The 19,101-nt window shown below is 36.3% G+C and overlaps 1 protein-coding gene across 3 annotated transcripts in view; it reads right to left on the bottom strand.

Moving 5' to 3' along the window:
• Window positions 1-19,101, bottom strand: part of Wdr44 (WD repeat domain 44) — an 88,740-nt gene that overhangs the window by 47,837 nt on the left and 21,802 nt on the right. For all 3 annotated transcript variants that reach the window (XM_040744537.1, XM_040744535.1, XM_040744536.1), the window contains one exon: window positions 3,246-3,279. In XM_040744537.1, coding sequence (XP_040600471.1) covers window positions 3,246-3,279 — 34 coding nt within the window. The remainder of the gene's footprint in view (window positions 1-3,245; window positions 3,280-19,101) is intronic.

Below are 19,101 nucleotides of genomic sequence, written 5' to 3'. Positions count from 1 at the left end.
GTTTCTTTTATTCTGCACAAAGTTCCAACAAATGCCATACCTTCACACCTTAGTTCATATTGCTCCCTAATGTAATATTTTGCCAATCATTCTCTATCTACCCATGCAATCACTCAATTTTCAATCCCTAGCACAAATTCTATCTTCTTTTTGAAATGTTTATATTCTGCTTCTACTTCTACCTATATAACAGTGTTCTCATGTCTGATGCATTTTGTTTTCCTTCCTCCAACTTCTTGTAATAGTCATTTAGTCTGTTGTTCTATAAAAGCCAAGAACTTTTGTCCCTTTGCATAGATATCTATAATGTGAGACTGTTAAATTACCACAAACCAGGACCTTTATTTGTTTGTGCCAATTAAGATATTTGTAGATGAGGATCTGGAGAGAACTTGGTAGTAAAAAGCACTTCCAGATCTTCCACAGGACCTGAGTTGAGTTATTTGTACCCATATTTGGTTGGTTCACAACTGTCTGGAACACTAACTCCACAGATTTCAATGCCCCATTCTAGCCTCTGTGTAGTATATACACAAATAGACATGCACACATAAAAATAAATCTTTAAAAAGGATACTAGTAGATATATCACTTATATATAAAACATACCCAATAGTCTCAGTACATATACACATATGTACGATAGAGGGCAATGAAAATGACCACAATGCTGATAAATATAATTCTGAGGTATCTCAATAGTGTCTGCTAATTTCAAAGCAGCATATAATACATGATTTAATTTATAGTCTATCTTTCAAAATGACAAAACGACAGAGATGGAAAACAAATTTGGAGATGATGTGGGGTGTTGGTAGCATGTTAACTATAAAGTGGTAGCACAAGGAAGATGTTGATGACACAGTTCTGCATCTTGGTTGTGGTGGTTACACAAACATACACACAGAAAATACTGACATAGTATTATACATTCACACTGGACAAATGCTAAATTCCAGGTTTTGATACTGTTCTATAATTAAGTCATAACCATTGGGGAAACTGGCTGAAGGACACACAGGCCTTCTTCATACTATATTTATAGATTTCTGTGACTCTATACTTATCTTGAAATAAAAAAGTAAAAAGGGAACAATATCCAATCTCATATTTATTTACTAAATATGTACATTTGCTATCTAATTTTAGTCAAGTAAGGGCAGTCTTTAATTACTGGTATAAAGCAGATTGTCCAAACGTATTTGTTATAACCTATAAATACCTTAGAGCCAAGTGGCTTTGAAAACCTACAAGCATAAAAAGCAATCACTTCCAGATATGGAGACTAGGAGGTAGGGGGTAAGGAATAGGAGGAAAGGGTCTTCTCATCATGTATCTTTTGCTTTATGGACATTTAAACCATTTATTTGTTTTTAAAACATGTTTTATGGAAATATTAAGTATAAAATATTTTTTATAAAAAATAAACAAGAATTATAATAGAATTTTTCTTAAGCATCCAGTTTAAGAAAACAAAGATCTATCAAGTCTCTTGTACATTATTCTCATTTTCCTTTATGATCTCTCCTCCTGAGAAATGGTAGCCTAAATTTTGTTTATGGTTACTTTGCTTTCTTTCCAGTTTGGCTATGTTTATGTTTCCTTTTCATTCTTGGTGTTTGACGGAGACAGGGTCTCATGTAGTACAAGATGGCCTCAAATTCACTATGTAAACAAAAATGATTTTGAATTTTTTATTCTCCTGCCTCCACATCTCTAGTGCTGGGATTATAGGCATGAGACATTGCTGTAGAATAATCCTTTTGTACACTGTGAAGATATATTGTTCTCATTGGTTTCATAAAGATCCAACTGGCCAATAGCTAGGCAGGAAGAGGTTAGGCAGGAGAACTGGACTGAGACAACACTGGGAAGAAGGAGGGTGTGGTCACCAGCTAGATGCAGAGGAAGCATGAGATGGACATGCCATGCTGAAAAAAATGTACCATTATATGGTAGAGCATAGATAAGAAATACGGGTTAAAATGTAAGAGCTAGTTAGCTACAAGCCTAAGCTATCAGCTGAGCATTTATAATTAATAAGTCTCTGTATAGTTATTTGGGAACCGGCTGGTGGGGTAGAAAATCCTGCCTACTAGTCATCATGCCCAATTATATGGGGTTACTAAGTGTATTAAATCAAAGGACTCAGGGAGAGCTCATGATTATATTTATAACTATACATTCTTTTTGTTGTTGTTGTTGTTTTCGAGTCAGGGTTTCTCTGTATTGTTTTGGAGGCTGTCCCGGAACTCTTTCTGTAGACCAGGCTGGCCTCGAACTCACAGAGATCCACCTGCCTCGGCCTCCCGAGTGCTGGGATTAAAGGCATGTGCCACCAACATCCGGCAACTATACATTCTTTTATGGTATGTTTTTGAACTTAACATAATGGAATCTCAGTGCGTATATTTTTCTGTGCTTTGTACCTCCAATCAACACTCTGGTATTTCAAACTCATTTGGGCTTTGTATATAATTAATTCATTTTTACTTCTGTAGAAAGTACCACATAAATACAGTATAATATGTCCAATGTGCATTAAAAGGTATATATAAATATATGCATATATCTGAAATGTAGAAAATGTTCAAAATAATACATATAAAAATCATATAATACACATATATAAATACTTATATATGATGTATTTAATGCAAGTAAATTTTCATGATGATATTATTGTATTTTAAATGGGTATCTCTTAGGGGCTAGGATGTAGCTCAGTGATGGAGCACTTACCCAGCATGCGATAGGCTCCAGATTTGATCCCAAGCAGGACAAAAACAAACAAAAAAAGGCTACCAATAACATACTTTAACAACAGAAAATCTCTTTGTCTAGAAATAAGACCAGTATCAAAATTTATTTACACTAATAGTGTCAAAATATGTGCCCATTAGAAGCATACAAGTGTTTTGGTTATTCTATATTTTTTCTTTAAAATACTAGGGTCTGAACTTAAGGCCTTGTATATGCTAGGTAAATATTCTATCACTAAGTTTATACTTGGTCCTTTATAGTGTTATTTTATTTTTAAAATTATAAATAAAAAATTAGCAAAATATAAAAATTATATATATATACCTGTCCTTATAACACAATATTTACATAGTTATTTATGGATTATCTAAGTAATTGGTAAATCAGAGTGTAATCACAATGTTCTTGAAGGAAAAATAACTTTAAAGAAGCAGTAGTAAGAAGGTGACAAATACCAAAATATTTGAGAAAATACAACTCACCTTGACTGATGATAGCCCAGCTTTTCCTGGAGACCTGTTCAGAAATGAAAGAAGGTATTAGAAGAAATAAGAAAGAATTCTACATATTAATAAAGACAATGTAGCACAAATAATAAAAACCCAGAGACAGATACTGGGGTTCAAATTGAAGATCAGAAAAGCAAAGCAGCCAAGCCACTAGAGTTTTTACCTCTACCAAGGCTCAGACCAAAGGCAGTGATCCTGTCCTCAGTGTCACTGCAGACTGCAATGCTCTCCACCAAAAACATCAGAATGCACTGAGACTGCACTGAGCACCTGCCTTATATTCCTCTCTAGTGTAGGATTAAAAGCATGTCATCGCAGGTGCTGGGATCAAAGGTGTGAGCTCTGTTTCTCTTTTAGGCTGATTTACTCTCATGTAACCCAAGGTGGCCTTGACTTCACAGAGATCCATCTGTCTCTGTCTCCCTAGTGTTGGGATTAAAGGTGTGGCCACCACTTCCTGTCCCCTATGGCTAACTAGTGGCTTAGGTGTGTGGCTAACTAGTGGCTTAGCTCTGCATGCTGATCTTCAGGCAAGCTTTATTTGTTAGATTACAAAGTATCACTACAAGACAAGGTTGCATTAAAAAAAGGTATATATTTTGTTCCTGGAAAATCTGGAAAACAAAAAAGAGCAGAGAAGAAAGCCAAAGCAATTATTAATAAGCTTACCATGTGTCTTCATATACGTATAGTATATGGAGTTCATAACATCATAAACTGTTGAACTCTATAATAAAGTTCCTCAAAATGGTTTTTCTAAATGTGAAATTGTGTGTCAAAATTATAAAAACTTCAAATTTGCAGGAAGCTTTCAGATTGACATTTGGAACAACCACAGCAGTTTATGTTCTCACTGCTTTAAGAATGTCAGTTTAATACCTTCATCAAAAATGAGTGCCATTTACAACATTTGCCAATTTGATAAGCAAATATACATATTTTTGTCTTATGTTGCACTTCTTTGATTTCTAACATGGTTGAAAGTTTTCAAATACAATCTGATTTGGGAGAGAGAAATCATTTTCGTTGTGACTTCAGTTTTCCTACTGAAGTAAAACTCTACCCTTACCTGGAGTAAAACCAAATACTACTGGTCTAGAAAAATAAAAACATGTGATAAAGTAACTCCTAATGATATTCTGCTATAATCATAGATCAGTGCCTTGTTCAGCCATCATCAGAGCTTTCTCCTACTGCAGCAGATGGGAACAGTACACAGAACCACAGCCAGACATTGCACATGGCATGAGAGAACTTAGAACACTCAGCCCTCAATGAGATGTCTCACTTAAATCCTTCCCCTCAGGGCTCTGGAAACCCCACAATGGAGGAGGCAGAAAGAACAAGACTGGATGGAGGACACCAGGAGAGAACAAGGCCCTCTAATTAACATGATCAATACTCATATAAACTCACAGAGATTGTAGGTCCTCTGTGTATAGATTGCTACTTCCAGTTTAATGTTTTTATGGAAATCCTGAGTGTGCAAACAAGTAGCTCTCTCATTCTTGTGCCTTCTCTTGGGCTCTTTTCCCTCTGTAGGCTTGTCCTGTCCAACTTCAATGTGATAGTTTTTGTATTATCTTATTATATTTTATTTTGTTATATTTTAATTTCCTTATAAACCTGTTGTTTTCTAATGAGAGACAAAAAAATAGCAGATACGGATGAGAGGGGAGGTGGGAAGGAACTGGGAGGAATATAGGGAGGGGATCTGTAATCAGGATATATTATGCAAGAAAAGAATCTATTTTCAATAAAAGAAAAATAATAAAATAATAAAATATTCTACTCTTAAATATAGACTACTCTAGATACAGTAATTTCTTTGCCTTTTTTTCTTTTTCAAGACCTTCCATGGCAGATCATTAAAGTCCGTCACATCATTTGGGGCAGGGCCTAGGCCCTACCCCATGTTAGATACAGTAATTTCAAAAGTAATTTCTCACTAATTTTTTAATGATTTCTTCCTCACCTTTTTGTTTTTTCCAAGTCAGAAAAGTTTAATATTTGCTTGAAAGCATAATCAGGAGAACACATTTATGGCCACTAATTATTATACCTCAGGGATACACAGCAACAGTAAATAATTAATATGCCATTCCTAGATTTCGAAAACATGAAATGCAATTATCACAGATGATATAATTTGGGTTGAAAGGCATCTTCAAACCAAAACCATTTAATCACAGTGTTTTTATAGAGATAGAAAAACAGTTTAAGAGACTGGGTAACTTTTCCTCAAAGTCATATTTATTTACAAGAACCAAACTACCATACTGTTGATATGCCAAATTTGGTATGATGTTGTTACAGGAATCAAGATCTACTTAAAATTTAGTGGGAAACAAAATTACTTTCAAAGAACACTCAATCCTTTCACTGAACAAATATTTCTGTAATACCATTGTGTGCTATTACTAGAGATAAGAGGATGAATCAGACAATTATAGTTTGTTTTTCTAAGGTGACTAAAAAACACAAAATTAACCGTCATAAATAGTTCCCATTTAACCAACAGTAGTTTGTGTCAATATATATTTGTATTAACAGAGGACAACTCCCAGAAATGAGAACAGGTTTTGTTTTGTTAAGATAGGGACTTGATATATATCTAAACTCAAGATTTTCCTGTCTCAGTCTCCTAAGTTCTAGGATTATATGCTTGGTGTGATGATATATTGCTTATGATCTAATAAAGTTTGCCTGAAGATCAGAGTGCAAAGCTGGACAAAGCCACAGAGGCCAGTCAGTGATGGCACACACCTTTAATCCTAGCACTCAGGAGACAGAGGCAGATGGGTCTCTGTGAGTTCAAGGCCACCTTGGGCTACATGCATCAGTCTAAAAGAGAAACAGAGCTCACACCTTTGATCCCAGCATTTGGGATGATGTGCCTTTAAACCTGCACCAGAGAGGAATATAAGACAGGAGGAGCTCAGGGCAGTCATAGCGCAGTCTCAGGGAGTATGAGGTTTGGTGCATTGCGGTGCAGCCTGAGGTTTGGTGGATCATCCCATTCAGTCTGAGCATTGGTAGGTGAGAACTCTCTAGTGGCTGGCTGCTTTGCCTCTCTGATCATCAGTTTTAACCCCAATATCTGTCTTCTGGGTTTTTAAAATATAACTTATTTATTTTTATGTGTATTGGTATTTTGCCAGCATTTATGTCTGTGTGAGGGATGTCAAATCCCCTGGAATGGAGTTACAGACAGTACTGAGTTGCCACGTGGGTGCTAGGAATTTAACCCAGGTCCTCAGGAAGAAAAGCCAATGCTCTTAACTACTAAGCTATCTTTCCAGTCCCTGTCTCTGAGTTTTTATTATTCGTGCTACACTTGGCATGTTGACAATCATTTGGTTCTCTAGTCTAATCTAGATAGCCGCATAAAAAAATCCTGCATACAGAAAGTTCATTAGAACTAAGGCTACTCGGGGCCAGGGGGTGGTGGTGGCACACGCCTTTAATCCCAGCACTTGGGAGGCAGAGACAGGTGGATCTCTGTGAGTTCGAGGCCAGCCTGGTCTACCAAGTGAGTTCCAGGACAGGCTCCAAAACAATACAGAGAAACTCTGTCTCAAAAAACAAACAAACAAAAAAAGAACTAAGGCTATTCTAATTCCAAAGAAATAGGACGTGGAGAAACAGGAAGATCAATTCTATATAAATGAATGTTTAAAACAAATACAATCCAAACAAAAACAAAGACCTTTTTAGCCCAGATTTCCATGAACCTCAAATTCTGAAAGACATCAAATGGGAAGTGCAGACCTGCAGTAGAGGTCTAAAATCAAGAGCTAAGTTGTTTAAAAACAAAACAAAAAATACTAAACTCCATATGAAGTAGAGAAGGGAGGAAATTTTCTTCATCTCAGATTCCTTATACCTGGAGAAATTTAGCCAGGTTCTTTAGCTGGTTACATACCCTAGAAAAGAAGATATACTTAGCTCTTGTATGTAATAGGTTTCTGGCTGTTGATTCAATGTCTAAGTTATTGGCCAGTTGTTGATACTAATGGAAACATTACAACTTCCTTTTGAAAGACAGGGGGCATAGTAAAACAGTCTTTTAGGCAGGCTAACTTTGCTTGAACACTGTTTTAATGATACCCTGTGTGTGATCAAATCATTTAATGATTCATTTTTCTTTATTTAATTTAAATTAGAAACAAGCTTGATTCACATGTCAATCCCAGATTCCTCTTCCTCCCCTCTTCCCCTACCCCTCCAACCCCCACTCAACCTCACCAACTCATTTTCTTAAAGGTGCTGTTTTGTCCTCTGCAAAAGGGGGTAAAAACATTTTCCTTGGACTGATGTGAGGATTCAGAGTGCATGAAGACACACACAGTGCATGGTAGTTTATTTAGCAACTTTGAATTGCTCCACATTTTTCCATGGTACTTTGGCAGCTCTCAGTAATGAGGAGCAAAAAAACCTAATTTCTGGACACAAAAAGGGAACACTGCAGCCTATAAAGCCTCAGCTCATTTAAAAAGAGTGACAAAAGCCAGAGTATACTGAGCTGATGATTCAAATGAAATCTTACCAATAGGTGATATTATTAAACAAAAACCTGGTAACCAAAAGCACTCTTGTTTGAAGCATATTTTAAGTATAAAGTCATTAAGATTTTAGTGGGTAGCAAAATATCTCAAACTACCATGGTTTCTTCTCATGTGTTAAGCTTGAAACTATTTTCTAACAGGATAATATGTAAGGCTAAAAGTTTTTTGTTATATATTTCTGATCTATTTATAGAACTTCAGTGCCTAGTAAAAAGTAAAAAAACCCAAACAAACAACAAAAAACCCACAACACATTTAACTTGTAAATGACTTTTGCCGTGTGCCCAAATGAGAAAACAACAATTCATTCCAGCATAAGCAGCAGCAAACAGGGGACTGCAGCGATTGTTCAATGGATAAGGGTGCTTGCTGCTCTTGTAGAAGACTGATTTTCGTTTGTAGCATCCACTGGCTCACAACTACCTGTAACTCACATATGTGCCAAAACAATGCTAACATGCTTGAACTTTCTTAGTCCTTAAAACTCTCCTACTAATTATATTATTTTCACAGAACAAAAGACTAACTTGAATCAGACTCAATCATTTAAATTCTATCTTTAAAACGCAGGGGCTAGAATGTGACCTTAGACAGCTTGGCTCCAGGCTCTCAACCACTTTGCAATATTGCCTCCTTTCCAGGCAAAGCCTTAAAGCACTGCAAAAGTTGAAGATTCAAAGGTTTTGTTTCTCTGGAGATTTTATATGTGAATCTTTATTTCATTCACAGGCTACTGCATGTCAATTAGACATTTACTGTAAGGGCCAGTGAGAATTCAGTCTTAACAAGTTTAGTCCAACTCAAGAAGCAGCATTAATTGCCTTCACTTTGTTGCTTATGCACAGCACCAGCTACAGCATTTTCCTAACCACTGTCTTTTAACGGTTTTTTGAACAGACACTCTCTAAAGTACCTTCATATAAATATATAAAAAAGACTTGCAGTTTCAGTATCTGTCACTTAGAAATATTTCTTTAAATAAAAGAAATACTTCTTTAAATAAAAGATACGTAATTCTCCCTTAATTGGTATGCTCAAACATAATATTTTAATACAATAGTGTCCTCCTGGAGGTGATAAAATACAGGGAATTTATTTTCTTTCATGCCAAAAATTCTAGCTTGGAATATCTATGTTTTGTAGTTTTGTCTCTTCCTCACCTTAAGTGGTCACTTCTTACAGCTGGCCATGTTCCTATGCTTAAAAGCTTTCTTGCCCTTCTAATTTTGCTTCTTATCTGTGCTGAACAGTGAAGCCAGGTTTTTAAAACTGTAATTGCAAGGTCAAAGAAGAATAGAGATTCAGGGACACTGCCAAAGAGACTTTATGATTTTATTTTGCACTTTGTGGCACTTTTTCAATTGTACAAGGTTTTTTTAATGCTTGTTCCTCATGTTCATCTCTACTTGAGAATTGTCATTAGTGACGAAGTAGCTGCCAGATAAGTGTACTACTAATCTTCAGTACCCTGGGACCACTCAGCCCTTCTACATATCTCAGTCTCTGATTTCAAAGTGAAGATTAAATTCTATTTCAGAGCGGGCATATACCTACAAAACAACTACTGAGGTCAGGCCTAGGGATGGAAGGGAAAAAAAATAAAGGACCAGATGTCAAAAATATATTATTCTCTTCCTTCCACCATCAACTAGCTGCAAGATCTTAAGCAAGGATCTATAGGGTTTCTGTGATTTTAGGAAGTTTTTTAATATTACAAAAGCCCAAAATTTATTTTTCTAATTTATTCCCAAAAAGTTATCATAATAAAAATAGTTAATTATCAAACAAAACTTTATTTACAATAATTTCAACAGGTTAGCTAGCTCATAGGAGCTCAATATCGTCCTATGAACATAGTAGTAAAAGAAAACAATATGTTGGTATAGGCAGAATTGGTGTCTGTTCATGTGTAAAGCATATTCTTTATGTGCAAAACAGAGTTTTATATTATAACACGACATAAGCAAAAACACTATAACACGTCTACAAACATTTCAGACAGATTTGGGGCAATGGAAATGGTCTTGCTTGGTCAACTCTCCATGAGACTGTCTAAAAAAAGAAACTGACAAATAATGTTCCTAATTATTGGGAATAATGAAATGATTTGATATATATATCCTGTCAGTTTACATATTCACCATTTGTTTCTAAAAGCATTTGAAATTTACACTCATAGCAATTTTATTTGGACACAGAGTATCATTTAACGCAGACTGACCTTAAGTCACTACATAGCTGAGGATGACCTTCAACGTCTTATGTTCTTCCTGCCTCTAACTCCTAAATGCTGGGATTAAAAGCATGTGCTATAACGCTCAGTTTATATGGTGCTAGGTACAGAACCCAGGGCATTGGGCATGCTTTAAAAGTACTCTACCAACTAAGCATACATCCCCAACCCAATACGGCAATTTTAAATATGTATTATTTGCACTTATCATGTTATATCATAGAACTTAAATTTTATTCTTTCTAAACCTTTTGAAGAAAGCCTTCCTATACTGTTCCTCCTCTCCAGCACCGGATAACCTCTACTTTGTATTTCTACAGGTACAACTTATTTTAGATTCACAGATAAGTGACATCATAAAGTCTTTGACTTTTTGTGCCTGGCTTGTTTTACTTAACATAATACCTTTTGGGTTGAGCATGTTGCTATAAATCTCAGAATGTTCTTCTATTATGGCATAATAATATTTTTTTAAAGATTTATTTATTATGTATACAGTGTTCTGTCTGCATGTCTGCCTGCATGCCAGAAAAGGGCACCAGATCTCATTATAGATGGTTGTGAGCCACCATGTGGTTGCTGGGAATTGAACTCAGGACCCCAGGAAGAGCAGTCAGTGCTCTTAACCTCTGAGCCATCTCTCCAGCCCCGGCAGAATAATATTCTATTGTGCATATATAATACATTTTCTTTATCTACTCAGCCTCTGATAAACATTCATCTTTCTTTTGTATCTTTGCTGTGAATAATGGCAGAGTAAAAACAGAAATTCAAATATTCTTCAGACTACTGATTACATGTTCTTTGGCTATATATCCACAAGTAGAATTACTAGTTCATATGTCAGTTCTATTTCTAGTCGAGGAACCTATATGCTAGTTTTTGCAATGGCTATACTAATTTATATCCCTACCAATAATGTGCAATGTACCAAAGTCTTATCACTTACCTTATTTTTTGACAACAGTCCTAAAAGGTATCTCATGGTTTTTGCATTTTTATGATTAATGATGCTGAGCAGTTCATGTACTTGTTGACTATCCCCTTTTCAAAACTGCCTTTTCAGGTGTTTGTTTATTTTGGGTGTAGAGACAGGGTTGCATGTAGGATAGGCTACCTCAAACTCACTGGTAGCTGAGGATGAACTAGAACTTCTGGTCCTCCACCTCCTGAGTGCTAGAATTAGAAGCATGTTTCTTTGTCCATTTAAAACAATTGTTTTATTATTTCATATGTATGGGTGTTTTACCTATACATATGTCTGTATACCAAGTGTGTGCCTGGTACCCTTGAAGGACAGAAGAAGGTGTCAGATGCCCTGGAACTGGAGTTACAGATGATTATGAACTATCATATGGATGATGAGATTGAACCAAGGTCCTCTGGAAGAGCAATGAGTGTTCTTAACCACCAAGCCAGCTCCTGGCTCCTGCCCATTTTTAACTGGGTTATTGTTTACTTGCATCTGAGTAGTTCTGAGTTTCTGATATATTATAGATATTAATCCCTTATAAAATATAAGGTTTGCAGCTACTTTTTCGCAGTCTATACTTTTTCTCCTTTGTTAACTGTTTCTTTTCCTGTTCAGTAGCTTCTAAGTTTAATGTAAACTTATTTGTGTATCACTGTTGTTGCTATTTGTGCTTTTATAGTCAAATACAAACAAGTTACTGACTGTACCAATGCACACAGTAAAACTTGGTCTTTGCAGCATATTGAAAACAATGTCTATTAATGTGCTTTAGCTATAAATATGAAAAAAGTAATTTCTGAAACAGCCTCAAAATAAAAGTACTTTAAACAAATATCGGTGTTTTACTAAAAAGGAAAAACCCACGGTTTTCATGTAAAAATAGCAAAAAGTAGTGTTGCTTTCACTTAGGATTTGAAAATAAAGGCAATTTTTATATTAGTAACTCAACAACCGTCAACATATATAGAATATTTTTATTCATTATAACTTGCTTTTATATTTATGAGACAGACCCTCAGTGTATTGCCAAGATTATCTGCAAAGTCCTGGGCTCAAGCAATACTTCTTCATCAGCCTCTCATGCACCTCCACGCTAGCTATAAAGTTTTCTATGAAAAAAATTACTTTTGCATACTACAGTTTATACTATATACAGTTATAAATAACAAAATTATGTTTGGATATTAAAATTATGCATTACAGATATTTTATCTAGCTTCTTATATATTTATTCTTATCTATTTAGTATTTTGATCATGAATTTTCTTTTTGCAGGCAGCACATTGGTGGGTACAGTCTGAGTATATTTTACTATCTGCATTACAGTCATTTTAAAATTTACACAATTTGATGTGGTGGTGGCACACATCTTTAATCCCAGGACTTGGCAGGTAGAGGCAGGCAGATCTCTGTGAGTTTGAGGCCAGTCTGTTCTTCAAGAGCTAGTACTAGGACAGCTAGGGCTGTTACACAGAGAAACCCTGCCTCAAAAAATAAGCGAACAAAAATAACACAACTTAAACACATTGCTCTTTTGTTCTGTAGGATATTGGAGAAATTTATTTTTCTTTTATAATTCCTAATCAAATTTACTGAAAAACTTCAAATGCATGAAGCAAAATATATATAATAAGCTCATGACAACCAAGTATAGATGTCAAATCCCTGGGATTTAAATTTGATGACAATATCTGTAACTTACCTAAAATATGTTCAAGGACTGTACAGGTTGTAAAACCAAACACAACTGCAGTAAAAGGTACAAATACATAAGCAAAGCAACATTTATCAATTCTCTTAAAGATGGACTTTGGAACTTGCTAAACCTGACTCTTTTGTGTGTTGAGAACAGTATTTACCTCCTTTAATAACAATAAATTATTCCCCAAATACTGTATGTGCCTAGTACACACAGACTGAGATCTCTAGCACATTCTCAGGAATACAATAGAAGAGAATCAGGTTATTGTTTCAGAGACTTAGATGTTTAGATGCTTGTTTTGCTATCATAGTTAGTGGGGAATGGAAACACTTATTCATTGCTGGTGACAGTACGAGCAGTGTGGAAATTCCTAAAAATAGACCTGTCACATGATCCAACTATACCACTCCTTGGTTTATACCCAAAGGACTCCATAGCCTACTCTAGAGATACCAAGTCATTCACATTCACTACTGCTCTACTCAAAATAGACAGAAAAAGGAAACAGTCTAGATGTCCATAAGCTGATGAATAAATAATGAAAATATGGCATATTTACACAATGGAATAATATTCAGCTATAAAGAAGGAGGAAATTATGACATTCACATGTAAATGAATGGAACTAGAAATAATTGTTCTGAGAGAGGTAAACCAGTTCCAGAAAGATAAGTGTTACATGTTTTCTCTCATTTGTGATGCCAGACTTGAACCTTCAGATATTTGTGTTTCAATTGGAATGATCATAGTGCTTAGGAGATTAGTAAGGAATCATGGGAAGGAGTTTTCATATGAGGGGAGGTAGAATGCACTGGTATAAGGAGTTAAAATATGATAATGGAATAGAAAAGGTTACGCTGGTGTGGGAGAGCAGAAGACAGGAAAAGGAAGTATGTGAAAGGAAAATAACACAAAACACTGTTAAAAAGTCATATGGAAAATAACTACTCAGAAACTTCCTAACACACACACATATGTAGCACACAGAGTTAAAATGGAGCTGCACTATAACAAGGCAACGATGCCAGTACTGGACACAAAGGCTAACAAATAAAAGCCCAGTGCCATGAAAGGGTTAATTCTTTCAGAACTGTTGTCTAGAGAGGCCCCATAGACCACCCCTCAAAACACTGCAGGCTATTGCCCTTGCTCTTGGTTACCCATCAGAACTCGACAGTAAGACTATATTGCTGAAGATACGACATACTTGAGTTACAGAACATGGAGAAACCAAGCTGGCACTGACCTGGAAGTTTCCTCGCTACTGGCCAGCTTTCACAATACTGAAGGAACTGTGCATGCTTCCGGAAGAGAAAGGTAGTTATCAATCTTACTCAGCTGTGTACCCTGTGAACTACACTGTATGAGTGGCCTGGCAAGACATGCCCACTGGTGCCTAGCAGCACAAATACCAGATACTTTCTGATTATATTTTTATGACCTGTTCCACAAAGTGAAAACCATATTCAGCATCCATTATCAGACCAGAACCTGTATCTAGATAGGTCATAGGCCCCAGACGAGGACCTATCACTATAATTCTACTAAACTGGCATAGTACTATTCTGATTCCTAATGACTCATCATTATACCCACAGATCAATAAATCTTTCAACCCTCCTCTGAGTAGCTTCTATTTGCAGTAGATGGTGATTAACACAAAAGCCACATTACTAACCAAGGTGCCGAAAATTATAAGACTTCAGAATGACGAGTCAAAACTGGAATATATATTGCATACTTCCTACCAAGGCTCAGGAATCACTGTGCACAATGGGCCAGGAGGAGTATAAGAGCCAGTAGTGGTAGACGACTACAGGAATCGTGTCTTCTGAACACAGTAGGTCAGCTGCACATAGGAACTCACAGTGGTTGTGGCAACATACACAATAAGATCTGTGCAAGCTCAAGCCATACCAAATCCTAGCACAGAAGGGGGAATTTGGCACCAACTCCCACCCCTAGTCATGGAGCTATTGACAACTGTTAGCTGCTGCTGTAACAGAGAAACCATTTTCTCTAAGAGCACAGCCCTTATAAGTCAAGCACATTCCAGTGAAAATCCCACACATATAAGAGTTTTCGAGTATCAGAAATTGGTCGTGATGGAGTTTAAAAAACAGACAAAAAGTTGAGTGCATAGGAAAGGGGATGTGGATCTAGGAAGAGATAGGAGATGAATATGATCAAATTATATACAAAACTCTCAAACTAATAAAAACTTTACAATTTAGCATTCCGTCTATGATGCTACCAAGTATAAAAGGCAGCGATACTTTCCAAAATCTCAGATTTTAAAAATTAGTCTCAGGGCAAAAAACCATTTCAGTTTGAAGGTATCATAGGAATCATTTCCAAGGCTGGTGAGACTGCTCATATGGTAATGGTAATATTACAAACCTGAAGACCTGAGTTCAGTCCCTTGGAACGATGTAAAAGTGGAAGAAAAAAACCAATTCTACAATGTTGTCTTCTTACCTCTGCCTGTTTACCACGGCATTCCTGCACACACTCACATACACGTATCATGCACAAAAGGATTTTTTAGAAAATAAAATTCAAAGGATTAATTTCCAGAAGTGTTCAATCTTTTGTCATTGTCATTGATGTTGTCATCTGCATATGTGTTGGTCCACATTCATAGCTCTCATGGGCTACGTGCAGTCAATAGTCACAGGCTAAACATGCCTGCGATTAACTCAATTTTGGAGAAAAATAACACAAAAAGGCTAAATTAAATCATTTAACATCTATCTATTGTTTATCAAATAGCATGGTGCTTGTTAAACAGAGTATAAAATAGGAAACAAAACAGACACTGCCCCTGCCATCTTAGAACTTATGCTAAGGTGAAAAGGCATGAGATATTAAGTTAATGAGTGCATACTGAGCATGTGTGAGGTCCTAGGTTAATTCCTACCACAAACCAACCCAAACCTAGTTAGAACTAGGGATGGTGTGAATAGATTTTTTGCTGTCTCCAACAAATATTACCTAGTCTCCCAATTTACTTTAATAGTTCATGTGACCCTTTATGGTTTCACATGGGTAAATAACCAGCTAGTTGAAAGTTGAACCATTAATTTATTAAAGCTTTGATTTATCTAGAAGCAGCATCAAAGCCACAGACTGGGTCCCAGAAACTAAAATCAATATGATATCAATCTACAAGTAAAAGGACTCTAATTTTAGTCATGCAAAGATTATATACATTATAACCAGAGAGAGTTTTGGACCTGAACATGCAAATAGCTATTTATATGACAATAAAAATATTTGGGGGAGAATTTCCAAGTTTTCATTATGAATATTTAGAATATACAAAATTGGAGAGTAATATGATAAAGTTATACTATATATGCTAACCATGTTCAACAATGATACACTTCTCTCTTCATTCTGTCAGATATTTTGAAGCAAATGACAGAAACTATTTCCTTTTTATCCATTAAGCATTTCAATATGCATCTAAAAAGATAAAGACTACTCTTTAAAACATAACCACAATATCATACAACTTAACAATTCCTAATTACTTATAGCTCACATCCAGATTTCTTAGGTTGCCTCTATCTGTTTTGATAATATTTAGTGGAGCAGAGATGTGTGTTTGTACACCATAGTGCCTGTGAGGAGGTGAGAGGACAATTTGCAGGAGTTGGTTCTCTCCTTCCACCTGGAGACTGAACTTAGGCTGACAGCATTATCTTTTACCCGCTGAGTCATCAGTTGAGATGTTTCTTTAAACCAATCAGTAAGTTTTCCTTTTAATGTTTATTTTTTATTATTCATGTGTGAAGAAACTGTTCTGTTCATTTTGTAGAAATTCACATGGTTTGAATTTTGTTGATTGCATCATCATACTACAAGAAAGATCATTTCTCTAGTGAACTCATTTACTCCACTAAATGCTCGGGAGGGCTGCTTCACAACAGGTGGGTGTGACGTACAAAGGGAACCTAGAGAGCCTGCAAGAGCCAGTACAGTGATCCCAGGATACTAAGAGGGCTATGGTCATACTAGAAAAGTATCTGGCTGAGGTGCACAAAGCCAGGTCCTGTCTAGGGGACTGTTCAACTAGTGGTCTAGCCTCAGCCATATCTGGGGAGACACAGGTCCTGGCCATGTTTCCAGCAGCATGCTCTCTAGCTGTAGCTTGCTGTCCCTTTCCCTGTAGGTATAGCTACAAGGACAGGTATCTCAGGATGAAGTCATAGTCTGGTGAGGGGCCAACTCCACACTAATGCTGTGCTGAGAAGGATTTCCTTTCTTTACATGCCAGACAGCTGGCAGGAGATTTCATAAAATAGGTTGTTGGCCACATGGGAAACAGTGGGGCTCCTTTAGTATCCTTTGCATAATGATAATTTCCTAGTTCACAATGTCTCTTGGCAAACAGCTTTTCTATTTTCATATATCTTTTTATTAAACCATCCAAGGTGAGCCTACAGTTCCTCACATAGCATCTGGGGTTCCTTATCATGTTCTGGATATATGTTTTCTTCTTTTTTGTTGGAAGGTAGGACACTGTTCTCTAATCCAATTTTGTCTTTACTGAAGAAGCTGATTTTCAGGTTGGCAATGTTACCAGCAGTAGTAAAACCTGAATCACTGAGACTTTTCCACTTCAAGATTAAATTATGCCAATCAGCTTTATTGTCCTTAATTATTGTTCTACTGACAGAGACAGGCCAGGGTGCCGTAACTACAGGAGTCTTTGCTTTGTGAGGTCTGCAGACATCCCTAGAAGAGACCTGAATGAATCCTCGCATGGAGGTTGAAAGCACATTATGAGAACTACTTTCAAGAAAAACATTCAGGACAGTCTGGAAGGAATGAATGGGCACATATCTGAGAAAAGCTGAAGAAAAGGTTTCAGAAGTTTGGTGCACAGAGTGTGCAAAAGTTTCAAAAACTATGAAGAGATGGTTTTCTCTAACACTCTTAACAAGAACAAGAAAAAGAGAATGCAGTTTTGCTCACACGTGGATAATTTTTTCAGTTAGCATCATTAACAGTCACAGAAGAAAAAAATCATAGAATGAGGAAACTGGAACTGACAGCATTCAAGAATAAAGTCCCAGGCTGTTCTAAAGTTCAGCTTTACTGTACCATACACATTATCTTTTTATCTATGGGAGAATTTACACAGCTCATTCCCTATTTAAAAACCCTTAGGAAAACCAAGGAGAATGGAAGAGGACACCATAGAGAAAACACTTTAATAGTCAACAATGGAAAGCAGGTAGATACAAGAAATTATAGACACATTAACTACATATCAATCCCAAACAAATTTCTGACACACACTATTAAGCTGTTAAGAGCCCTGGGCAAGGAAAAGGTGTACCAATTAAGAGTCAGCAAGCATTCACTGAAACTAACCATGCAAGATTATCCTGGTTTTCCTTTTAGATAGGGCTACTGGCCCAGAATATCAAAGAATACTGTACACAAAAATCTAGATTAAAGCACAGTTCTAGTTTGGTTTCTACTGTTAAGATAAGCAGCACAACCAAGGCAATTTATAGAAGGAACAAATATGGGTTTACAGTTCCAGAGGGTTAAGAGGCCATCATGGCAGGAAAGCATGGTAGCAAGCAACAGGCATCAGCAGGAGCAGGAAGCTGATGGTTCGCATCTTAAACCTCAAGCATGAAGTGGACAGAGAAAACTGCAAGTAAGGCTTTTGATTTCAAAGCCTGTCTCCAATGACTTATTTCCTCCATCAGGGTTGTACCACCTAAACCTCCCTAAACGTTTCCAACTGGGGACCAAATGTTTAAATGCCTGAAACTCTGGGGAACATCTCTCATCTAAACCACCACAAACACCCATTTCTTCTCTACTTCAAATTCTTAATAATTTAGATAAACACACTGATCATATATTATAAATTTCCAGATCAGACAAAGTTGGGGCAGATAGGTAACAATTTGGCTAAAATAATTAAAAAATATTCAAATGGACTAGAACAATAGTTCCAATCTTAGCAGGATGGAATGTAACAGGAAAAAATACAAAGTGCATGATAAGGGATTTATGGTTTAATAAAATGCCAAGTGAAACACGTTGCTTACATCAGGTAAAACTGTGACATGGTTGCCATCCTAGGCTCACTTAACAGAACACAGGAAGGGGGGGGGAACGTTGTATGTACATTATCACTGATAAGAGCATATTGGAACTATTGTGTACTATCTGAGAAAAAACATTTAGAAAAGAACAACGATGAAGTAAAAGAGGAGAAACCAGTTTGGTGAATGTTCTGAAACCCACATGAAAAGTTATAAAGAAATAAGGAAGAGAAGTTGAAAACAACAACAACAAAAACCAACCAACCAACCAAACAA

The sequence above is a fragment of the Mesocricetus auratus genome, unplaced genomic scaffold (assembly GCF_017639785.1).
Source record: "Mesocricetus auratus isolate SY011 unplaced genomic scaffold, BCM_Maur_2.0 Super-Scaffold_100003, whole genome shotgun sequence".
NCBI lineage: Eukaryota > Metazoa > Chordata > Mammalia > Rodentia > Cricetidae > Mesocricetus > Mesocricetus auratus.
This window is presented reverse-complemented; position numbering and strand designations above follow the sequence as displayed.